Source organism: Chlorocebus sabaeus, chromosome 23, assembly GCF_047675955.1.
Source record: "Chlorocebus sabaeus isolate Y175 chromosome 23, mChlSab1.0.hap1, whole genome shotgun sequence".
NCBI classification, from domain to species: domain Eukaryota; kingdom Metazoa; phylum Chordata; class Mammalia; order Primates; family Cercopithecidae; genus Chlorocebus; species Chlorocebus sabaeus.
The window spans coordinates 50,696,999-50,709,197 of NC_132926.1; the positions used below are offsets into that span (position 1 = coordinate 50,696,999).

General features: G+C 37.5%; 1 protein-coding gene across 7 annotated transcripts in view; it reads right to left on the reverse strand.

Moving 5' to 3' along the window:
- Nucleotides 1-12,199, reverse strand: part of CDC42SE2 (CDC42 small effector 2) — a 116,488-nt gene that overhangs the window by 34,789 nt on the left and 69,500 nt on the right. For 5 of the 7 annotated variants that reach the window (XM_008014327.3, XM_008014328.3, XM_008014326.3 and 2 more), the window contains one exon: nt 1,254-1,596. In XM_008014327.3, the coding sequence (XP_008012518.1) occupies nt 1,254-1,307 (54 nt within the window). In that variant the 5' untranslated portion in view covers nt 1,308-1,596. Of the gene's footprint in view, nt 1-1,253; nt 1,597-12,199 lie in introns of those variants that run through there. The other 2 variants (XR_012090864.1, XM_038009842.2) reach the window with 1 other exon arrangement.

Consider the following 12,199-nt stretch of genomic DNA (forward strand, 5'->3'; position numbering starts at 1 on the left):
ATTGAGAGTTATGTGTACAATTATAGTTTTAAAATTTAACCCTTATTTTTCCTCTTACGTTGTTACATATATAAATAAAACAAAATATCAATTCACTCGTTCAGCCAGCCAACCATCAATCATGTATACCTATACTCTCCAAGATATTATATTTGATCCTGAAGATACAAAGTTAACATGGTGAAGACCCATAAATAATTCAAAATGTGGTGGGAGAGACCGTAGAACAGTTATTTACTATGCAAAAGGTTCCATGCTATAACAGAACAATGAATTAAAGAGCTGTGGGAATACAGATGAGTATTATCTCATTCAGGGGAAAGCTGGGGAATTTTTTATATAGGTAACATTTGATTTAGGTACCTTAAAAAATGAAAAGGAGGCCAGGCACAGTGGCTCACGCCTGTAATCCCAGCACTTTGGGAGGCAGAGGCGGGTGGATCACCTGAGGTCAGGAGTTCGAGACCAGCCTGACCAACATGGTGAAACCCCATCTCTATTAAAAGTACAAAATTAGCCAGGCATGGTGGCACATGCCTGTAATCCCAGCTACTCAAGAGGCTGAGGCAGAAGAATCACTTGAACCCAGGAGGCGGAAGTTGCAGTGAGTCGAGATCACGCCATTGCACTCCAGCCTGGGCAACAAGAGTGAAACTCTGTCTTAATAAAACAAAAAGAATTTGGAGGCTGAAGAGCAGGATTTTGGTAGTGGTAACAATATGTGCATATATTAGAGGACAAAAACAAGGCATATACCAAGAAGTCAGTCAAGACCACGTACAAGCTATATGACTTTGGGCAATAAACTGAACCTGTTTCAACTGAAAAATAAGGACAATGATATCTTCCTCAGAGGGTTGCCCTGAGGAAAATGAGATGGTAAGCTGAGAAGGATATGATGGCAATATGGCTGCCACATCTTCTACCCACTGACTTCCAAGGCTGATTTACCTGTTTTACCTCAGGTTATTGTCTCCTTTCTTTCTCACTATTCCTCCAGGAGCTATCTGACAGATGAAAACATCCTTTCAGTCATGTACGATGAATGGTCTAGCAGAATTCTTGACATATAGCATTTACTTTAAAAACATTATTTCTTTTTAAACATATGTTCAGAGTTCCACTGAACTATTCTCTATGGTATTCTCTAGAACTGCTTTGCAATTACTGCTAGGATCCCAATTCTCAGTTTGAGAATGAGTGGTACGTTTAATAAGCACCCCACCTGATGTGTCCACATACTTCATACTTACAGGCTGAGGCTGTTCTGCAATACAGCAGTTGAAACACAACCAGAATTCACTCATGCTTACAGTCCACAGTATAAATGAGCACCAAGGAAAGTTCCAAATCTCAACTCAGGAAGTTCCACAAAATACGCTCCTCAATACGATGAATGTCCAGTGATGCCAAGATGAAATTTTATTATTTCACTGTGTTTTTGTTCCTGGAAGTCAAGTATCTTACACAGTCAATTTAATAAAGAAAAACTCAGATTGTTTCCTTTCTTTGCTTCTGGTTCTACAAAGACTCCTTTCTGAACCACGACGAAGGTATAAAAATTGTTGTCTTGACCCAGGGACTATAACAGAGAGTCTAGGGAAAAAAAAGAAAAAGTAAAAAAAAGTTAAACTTTATTTATCCTTGAAAGCTTTTATTGTTAAAATAAGTATTACCCAAAAAAGTAAAAACTGAAAAAAAATCAAGATTTTAACAAACTGATATTCATTCACCAAATTATTTTTTGAGTAACTTTTTTAGTGTCAAGTACTAGGTGTAGTAGTGAAAGTAGACAGAAATCTTTGCCTTCGTGGGGCATCCTATTTTATGATTATTAATTTTAATGAGTTAATTTTTAAAAATCACTAATTAGAACATTATGACTGCCACATACAAGTTTCTAATTCCAAGAAGAAATAATGATCACCATTTTCATGTAAGTTTCTTCAGTTGAGTCCTTTATTCTCACAGACAACTCAGACAGTAATTGACATAGCAATGAATTCTAAGGAGATAATCAAGCAGGTGCAGTTCATCAAAAACCATAAACAAAATTATCACCTTATCCACTGGAATTAGAGCTGTACATGAAAAATGGTTAGAGGTTAAGTTAGGCTTTCTTCTGTGAATCAAGCTATTAGATCCCTACCACTCCCACCATCATTACTAGAACACAAGTTAGTCAAAATACTTTATATCCCACCATGGCAAACCAAGCTGAGTCTATTAGAATCCTTGTCAGGCAATTTTCTATCTGCAGTTGGACAAAGAGGTAAACCTATTTTTTTACTTCTGACTGCCAAGCTGTTGACTTTAAGGATGTCCTTAGTCAATAATATCCTATACCTCATGTGGAAGACAGTTTTGAGATAATAATGCTGACAGGCAGAGGCAAAAGAGAAGTGGGAAGTCAAGATGACATGAATCTCTGATTCTAGGCATCCCTAAGATCAGTTTCACCTGTGCACCAGATGTTTGGTTTTGTAAGGCAACATATCTCCCTCTTTAGCCTGAAGTTATGATGAAGTGGGTTTGTATCACTTGCAGACTACAATAGTCAAGTGAAGATGTCCAATAGACAGTCTGATACACAGATCTGAAGCCAAGGAGAAGTTTTACAATCATCAGATTATGACTAAAGCAATGAATGATCTCCAGGGAAAACAGTGTCATGACAAACAAAGTGTGCTCAACAGAGTCCTCTGAGTAAGAACAGCATTTAAATCATAGGTAGAAAAAGAGAGGTCTACAAAGGAGGTTTGGGTGTTATCAGAATTAGAAGAGGAAAATCCGTTAAATGTGGTGTCACTGGAGCCTATTTCAAGGAAAAAGTGGGTGGCAGTATTCACTGCACTGAGATAGTAAAGACTGAGGACTATTCCTTAGACTGTGCAGCAAACTCAGTGTGGCCCTGGCAACAGCAGTTTCAGTAAAGTGGTGTGGGTAGAAATCAGATTACAGGAGGTTAAGTGAGTGAAAGGAAAGCACCAGAGTCAACAAGTGTAGACAATGTTTGCAAGAAAAATGGATATAAAGTTTAAAAAGTAGAGTATAGAATGAAGAAAAAGAGCCTTCCTTGAAATGAAAAGATCAAAGACTAAAGATATCAATTTGACTGTGTTCAAAGAGATGTTAACATTTTTGTCCCAAATGGCGAAATATAAATCACTTATTTGTAAATTCTGGAAAGAGACCTCATACATGTTACAAGCTTTGCCAACTACAGATCAGTAACAACCACATTATAGGATCACAGAGTCCTGAACATTAAGTGAAATTAAATTCCTCCCTTTTGCTTTTTCCAAAGCCATGACTCTAAACCTGGAAAGACAGAAGTGACAGTAATTTTTGTAGCTGTAGAGATGAAGATGTAATGTGAAGTTAATGCACACATCCTCAGTGTCACAAATCTGGGTAGTATAACAAGGCATGAATTCAGGACCCTGATTCTACAGTCGAGAGGACAAGTCCTCTAACATACAGGAAAATGACATGATCAGATTTAAGCATATGTCCAACGAATATCAAAAGAAAGAAAAGTTTACATTTTTGCCATTAATTAAAATCCAGAACCTGGAATGTTTATTTAAGCAGAGATGAACATTCCTTATCTCACCCAAACTCTAAACCAAGGAAGTGGCAGTCTTTGGCCAATGAATCAGGTAAATACTGTGAAGTTTTATAAGCTCAAAGAATAGTATCACTTACTTCCTCCATCCAATCTTCTTAGCAGGAATATAAGAGAAAAGGCTTAAATACACAGTCTCATGAACATTATTTCAGTGCTGCTATTTAACAAGTTTAATTTCACCCTGGATCAAAAATCTTGCCCATTAAGAAGCCTTTGTGAAGTTTTTTAAAAAAATATTTTTTGAGATAGGGTCTCACTGTGTTGCCCAGGCTGAGCTCAAACTGCTGAGCTCACACCTCAGCCTCCCAAAGTGCTGGGATTATAGATGTGAGCCACCTCACCTGGCCTAAAAGTACAATAACTTCTGCTGCTACATATTTCCACTTAGATGACAGATCTGCTAAAATATATTTTCAAACCAAGAAGATGTTTGCAATTCCATGGATTTTTATTTAAGTAAATATATGGATCTTAAAATGTTTCGGACATGCTTTGGAATGTGATATCAATACATCTTCTTGTTTTCTAAACAAATTTCCTTTTCAGAACTTTTTTTTTTTTTTTTTTTTGAGACAAAGTCTCGCTGTGTCGCCCATGCTGGAGTGCAGTGGCGTGATCTCAGCTCACTGCAAGCTCCGCCTCCTGGGTTCACGCCATTCTCCTGCCTCAACCTGCTGAGTAGCTGGGTATACAGGCGCCCGCCACCAAGCCCGGCTAGTATTTTTGTATTTTTAGTAGAGACAGGGTTTCACCGTGTTAGCCAGGATGGTCTTGATGTCCTGATCTCGTGATCCGCCCACCTCGGCCTCCCAAAGTGCTGGGATTACAGGCGTGAGCCACCGCGCGTGGCCTAGAATGGTTTTCTAAAGTATATATACTTAAAACATATTTACATATAAACACCTTCAAGGAAGTATTGAATTCTTCACAAAAAACTTCAACACACTGCCACTAATGGTAACTATGCTAATAGTTACTTTTACTTCTTGAGCTGAAAGCTGCTTAAAACATGACCATTTTAAAAACCTATACTTTTTGAAATCTTTAGATAACAAAAGGAGAGTCACTTTACAATAACATCAACATATAAACTTGGCTTTAAATACAGCTCAGCACATTCCACACGTAACTAAGGGGTCAGACTGGTCTACAGCACAAGAGAGTATTTTAATCACCTCATAGATTCATAAGACACACGATTTTAGAAAGGGAAGAGACTTTTAAAGAGAGCATCACGGAACTTGGTCATTAAACAGCTTATCCAAGGCCACTTAGCTAGTGAGCTTCCTTAAATTTGCTTACAAATGAGACTGAGATGAGGAGAAAAGTGCAATAGTATTCTGTACTCAAAATATTATCCACTATCAGTTCCCCTCCTCCTCCTTTTTATCACCTAAATCAAACACTGCAGATACCAGCTTCCTACCTGCATGAAGTTTTGCTGCTGACAACTTCATGAAGTTATATTCCAACATCCTACCCGCAATTTAATAAAAATGCTTTCTAGATCAACTTCCAAAGAAAAAAAATAATATTTTGATGTGAAAAACCTGGCAGTGGGGCATGTCAGATAACTAAGTTTTTTTGTTTGTTTTTATCTAAAATATTCTAACTCAGTTCAGGAATTAAGAATGCTCAGTTGTGTGAAACTGAATCAAAAATTCAGAATTTGGACTTTGAAATAAAAGATCTGTGACAATTATAGCACTTCATTAAGTTTTTAGAATTGTTATTTCAGGCAAGTGACAAACTGTATCACTCTGTTCCCTCCCTCCTTCATTCCCTCTCTACCTCTCTTCTCTTTCTCTCTTTCTTTCTTTTTTTGAGACAGAGTTTCAGCTCTGTTGCGCAGGCTGCAGTGCAGTGGAGCAATCCTGGCTCACTGCAGCCTAACCTCGCAGGTTCAAATGATCCTCCCACCTCAGCCTCCCTTGTAGCTGGAACTACAGGTACATGCCACCACATTTGGCTAACTTTTTATTTTTTTGTAGAAACAGGGTCTCACTATGTTGCCCAGGCTTACCCTCAGTTTTCTTAGTAATAAAATGAAATACTGCATTGCCATTTCACAGGTCTGAAATGAGGATTAAATTCGCTAATATACATGAACGTACTGTATATATTATAAAGAGCATACAGGTTGAATATCCCTTTTCCTAAATGCTTGGGACGAGAAGTAATATAGATTTCAGATTTTCTTATAGTTTGAAATATTTGCATTACACTTATCCTACTGAACACTCTAAATCTGAAAATTTGAAATCCAAAATGCTCCAGTGAACATTTCCTTAGTCCATGTCAGCACTCAAAATATTCTGGCAGGGCACGTGGCTCACATCTGTAGTCCCAACATTTGGGGCAACTGAAGCACGAGGATCGTGTGAAGCCAAGAGTTCGAGACTAGCCTAGGCAACATAGCAAGACCTCATCTCTACAAAACAATTTAATTTAATTTAATTTAATTTTTAAAACTTTTTTTAAGTTGTGGCCTTTGGAGCATTTCAGATTTCTGGATGTGAATGCCCAACCTGTACTGATATAAGATGCTTTTTTGTTACCAGAAGTAAAATGGCAAAATTGCACTATTCTGCTATAGCAAAAACAGGTAATTTGCTGCAAACTTTGAAGAAACAGCCTAAAAATCTATCTAGAAAAAAAAGAGAATGAAAAAAGGTGAATTATGGTTTTAAACAAAACAAAAATGAATGACAGCTTCAGGCAACACAGATGATTCTCACGTGGCGAGAGAAGAAGCATGACACAATACACATGGAATGATATCATTTCTGTGAATTTCAAAAACAATTTAAACTATTTTGTTTAGAGATGCATACATAGGTATAGAAGTAAAGCAAGGAAAGTTATAATTAAAGTCTGGAGAATGGTTACTTCTAGGACTGAGGGCAGGGATTACAAATAGGAAGAGGTGCTTATGGGCTCCTGGAATGCTGACAGTGTTCCACTTCTTGACCTGGGTGGTAGCCACACAGGTATTTGCTTTATAATTATTTGTTAAATAATACATGTATGCACTATGCAATTTTATTTTATTTTATTTTTTGAGACAGGGTCTTGCTTTGCTACCCAGGCTAGAGTGCAGTGTCGCAATCTCACCTCACTGCAACCTCTGCCTCCCAGACTCAAACCATCCTCCCACCTTAACCTTCCAAGTAGCTGGCACTACGGGTATGTGCCACCATGCCCAGCTAATTTTTAAATTTTTTGTAGAGACAAGGTCTCACTATGTTGCCCAGGCTGGTCTCAAACTCCTGGGCTCAAACAATCTGCCTGCCTCCTCCTCCCAAAATGCTGGGATTATAGGCATGAGCCACCATGCCTGGCCACTATGCAATTTATATGTATTTTTAAATGACAATTTTTTTTTTTTTAAAGACAGAGTTTTGCTCTGTCACTGAGGCTGGAGTGCAGTGGCACGATCTCAGCTCACTGAAACTTCAGCCTCCCTGGTTCAAACAATTCTCATGCCTCAGCCTCCTCAGTAGCTGTGACTACAGGCACCCACCACCAAGCCCAGGTAATTTTTGTATTTTTTTTTAGTAGAGATGGGGTTTCACCATGTTGGCTAGGCTGGTCTCAAACGCCTGACCTCAAGTGATCCGCTGGCCTCGGCCTCCCTAAATGCTGGGATTACAGGCATGAGCCACCACGCCCAGTCTTAAATGATAAAAACTTAAACAAAATGTGAATTTAAAAAGTAGGCTGGGCACGATGGCTCAGACCTGTAATCCCAGCACTTTGGGAGGCTAAAGTGGGAGGATTACATGAGGCCAGGAGTTCAAGACCAGCATGGCCAATGCAGCGAAACCCCTTCTCTACCAAAAACACAAAAATGAGCTGGGTGTGGTGGCACATGCACCTGTAATCCCAGCTACTCAGGTGGCTGAAGCACAAGACTTGCTTGAACTTAGGAGGCGGAGGTTGCAGTGAGCCGAGATCGTGCCACTGCACTCCAGCCTGGGCAACAGAACAAGACCCTGTCTCAAAAAAGAAAAAAAAAAAGTATTAATCAATACTGGACCAGGGTTGGTGATTCACGCCTGTAATCCCAGCATTCTGGGATGCTGAGGCAGAAGGATTGCTTGAGATCAGGAGTTCGAGACTAAACCAGGCAACATGGCAAAATTCCGTAACTACAAAAATTTTAAAAATTACCCAGGTGTGGTGGCAAGTACTTCTGTTGTCAGCTACTTGGAAGGCTCAGTTTGGAGGATCACTTGAGCCCACGAAGTCGAGGCTGCAGTACACCAAGATGCGCCATTGCACTAAAGTCTGGGCAAGAGAGTGAGACCCTGTCTCAAAAACATAAATAAAAAGAATAAAAACTAACAATGAGCAGTTGATAGCAATGAATTGAGGAAGATCAGAGGTGGAAATGCAAAACACAGAATCAAGTACGAGTGAACACCCTTGCTAAAGACTTTTGAAAAACTGGTAAAATTATTGGGGAAGGGGGTCTGAAATTCCATCAGATGCCAAAGAGGTTTCTGCCAGAAATGCAAAAATTAATCAATGACCAAATATAAATTATCAATAAAGCTTATTCATAGCTGTAGCAGCACTAAATCTGTCTCAAACTAGCTGAAACAGCTGATACTCATATGTGGTACAAGGCCCTTTTGAAAAAATTAACTTATTTTAAGATGATCTTTCAAACTATGTATTTATCACACAGCTACTTCTCTGTGGTTAATCAAAGTCCAAACCATTGTTCCTTGAACTCGGTTATAAAAGGCTGAGGTAGGGATGCATATGTAATTATCAAAATAGGAGGGTGAATTTTTTCCTTATATTTAAAATGACTGATTATAGATTAGACTTTCTTATAGTTTCATGTAAGTATAATTATACAGCATGCACTCTTTTTCACATCTGGCTTCTTTCATTCAGTATGTTTTTAAGATTTATCTATGTTGCCTGTATTAGTAAATCATTTTTTATTGCTAAGCAGATTTCCATTATATGGATATTATACAATTTGTTTATCCACCCATCTGTTGATGGACATTAATGTTTTTGGCTATTAAAAATAAAGCTGTTATGATTATGAATATCTGTATACACAATGGTTTTTGTGAGAAGGGGTGAAGGTGGTAAATTAAAAATAAATAAATAAATAACAAAAAAAGAGGTGTTTGTGTGAAGTTTTTCTCTCTCCTGGGTAAATACCTAGGAGTGGAAATACTGGTTAATACAGTAAGTATGATTTTAACTTTATTAAGAAACTACCCACCAGTTTTCTAAATCAGTTTTACCATTTTGCATTCCTGCCAGCAATGTATGAGTTCCAGTTATTCCTTATCCTACCAACTCTTTGTACTATCAATCTTTTTAATTCTAGTCATCCTAGTGGGTGTACAGTAGTATCTCGCTGTGGTTTAAATTTGCACTCTTCTGCTAACTGGTGATATTAAGTCTTTTCATGTGCTTCTTGGCCATTCATGCATTTTCTTTGGGTAAATATGTTCCAACCTTTTGCCCATTTTAAAATTCCGTCATCTCACTGAGCTATGTTCATATATTCTAGGTCAACCCTTTCTCCAATATATGCAGAGTGAATATTTTGTCCTGGTCTTTGTCTTCCTAACAACATCTTTCAAAGAGTTTAAGTTTTTAACTTTGATAACGTCTTATGCATAAGTTTTATCTCTTATGATTTGTGCTTTTTGGGTTCTAAAAATTGTGTCACACATCCCAAAGTTGCAAAGATAATCTGTTTCTTTTTCTAGACCTTTCAGCTTTTATTTTTATATCTATAACCTGTTTTTACTTAAATTTTATTTTCTGACAGTATAAAGGCCAATTTTTTAAAAAGTATGGACAGCTAGTTGTTCTAGTTCATTTGCTGAAGATATCCTTTGCTTATCAGATTAATTTAGCACCTTTACTGAAAATCAGGGCTGAGGTCGGACACAGAGGCTCACGCCTGTACTCCCAGCACTTTGGGAGGCCGAGGTGGGCAGATTATGAGTTCAGGAGATTGAGACCATCCTGGCTAACATGGTGAAACCCCCTCTCTACTAAAAATACAAAAAATTAGCCGGGCGTGGTAGTGGGCGCCTGTAGTCCCAGCCACTTGGGAGGCTGAGGCAGGAGAATGGCGTGAACCCGGGAGGTAGAGCTTGCAGTGAGTGTAGATCACCACTGCACTCCAGGCTGGGCAAAAAAAAAAAAAAAAGAAAAGAAAAGAAAAAGAAAAGAAAATCAAGGCTGAGCTTGGTGGTTCATCCCTATAATCCCAGGACTTTGGGAGGCCAAGGTAGGTGGGTGGATTGCTGGAGTTCAGGAGTTCAAGACCAGCCTGGGCAACAGGGCGGCAAAGTGCTGCCTCTACAAAACCTACAATTAGTTGGGCATGGTTGCACACACCTGTAGTCCCAGTTACTTGGAGGGTCTGAGGCAGGAGGATCACTTGAGCCTGGGAGGTTGAGGCTGCAGTGAGCCATGATTGCACCACTGCACTCCAGCCTGAGCGACAGAGAGACCCTCTCTAAAAAAATAAAATAAATAAAATAAAATAAAATAAAATAAAATAAAATAAAATAAAATCACTGTGTAACATTCAATCTACTTCTAGGCTGATTATTGTATTGCACTGGTCTGTTTGTCAATCCAATGCCAGTACAATTACAGTAAGACTTAGAAGTAAGGTAGTCATTTGTACTATTTTTCCAATTATACTCTTTTTCAAAACTGCTTTTAATTTTCTAGGTCCTTTGCATTTTCATACACATTTTACAATCAGCTTGTTAATTTCTACCCAAAAAAAAAGCCTCCTGTGATTCTGAGACTGCATTTATTCTAGCAATCATCTGAAGGAGAAATATACATATATTTATATATAAATATATATACACACACAATAAATTTTGTTGTATCACTTTTAACTTTGTTTATACCTTTCATATCAGGGCGTTAAAGCCTTATGTAGTCAAATGTCAATTTTCATAATAGATTAGTGGTTTTATCTTACTTAAGAAAGCTTTATCTCAGGATTATGAACCTATCATCCCATTATAGTTCTGTTAAGTTTTACTTCTGTAATTCAATTTGGACATTAATATTTTGTAGGTTGTGGTCAGGTAATATTTCACAGTTTACTCACGCTTTTTCTTTTTTTTGTCTTTTTATAAATTTAATAATATATGAAAATCATTATGAATTATGCCACAGAAACTGCAAAGTAATTTAACTGTATACATGAGAGAGTAGGAAGGCTAATTTAATCGCTTTTTAAAAAAAATGTCTAAATTATATGTTTCTTGTTGAAATGTTTAAAATTACCAAATTACTGCTCATCTGCTACATAGAATGAAATATATGTTAGGTCAGGGTGATTTACCACAAGGCTCTTCTATACATTAAACAAATATATTTGATTTTTTAAAATATATCTACTTTAAACTTAATTACTCTGTAATCTATGATGTTGACATTAATCAGGATATTCTACAAATAATTTATGTTCTCCTTATTCTTGATTACTTCTAAATCAAAGTTTTTTGTTCTCACAAATTCTATTATACAAGTTTCATTAAATATTCAGAAAAAAGCAAACAGATTAAGAAAATCACCCATTAACCCTACCTTCCTAGAATTAATAACAGTATATTAAATTTTTTATTTGTCCTTTTGTGTACATACCTTAAAAATAATTGTATATGCATTTGAATTATCCCCAATTTTATCTCCTGCTCTTTCTAATTAACACTATGTACATTTTCCCTTAGTCTTCATAGTCATTATTTTAATGTCTGCATGAAATTTCCATCGTGTGACTTCATTACAATGAGTTGTTTCCAATGGATTTTGCCTAATTTGGATCATGCTCAAAACACATATTCATATACAGTTGACCCTTGAATAACATGGCGGTTAGGAGCACCAATTCCTTGCATAGTCGAAAAACAATACATAATTGTTGATTCTCGAAAATTTTAAGCACTGAACAGCATGCTGTTGACTGAAATTTTTTTTTTATTATACTTTAAGTTCTAGGGTACATGTGCACAACGTGCAGGTTTGTTACATATGTATACATGTGCCATGTTGGTGTGCTGCACCCAACTCATCATTAACTCATCATTTACATTAGGTATATCTCCTAATGCTATCCCTTCTTCCTCCCCCAACCCCACAACAGGCCCTGGTGTGTGATGTTCCCCCGGGTCCAAGTGTTCTCATTGTTCAATTCCCACCTATGAGTGAGAACATGCAGTGTTTGGTTTTCTGTCCTTGCGATAATTTGCTCAGAATGATGGTTTCCAGTTTCATCCATGTCCCTACAAAGGACATGAACTCATCCTTTTTCATGGCTGTATAGTATTCCATGGTGTATATGTGCCACATGTTCTTAATCCAGTCTATCATTGATGGAATTTTGGGTTGGTTCCAAATCTTTGCTATTGTGAATAGTGCCACAACAAACACACGTGTGCATGTATCATTATAGCAGCATGATTTACAATCCTTTGGGTATATGCTCAGTAATGGGATGGCCGGGTCAAATGATATTTCTAGTTCTACATCCTTGAGGAATCGCCATACTGT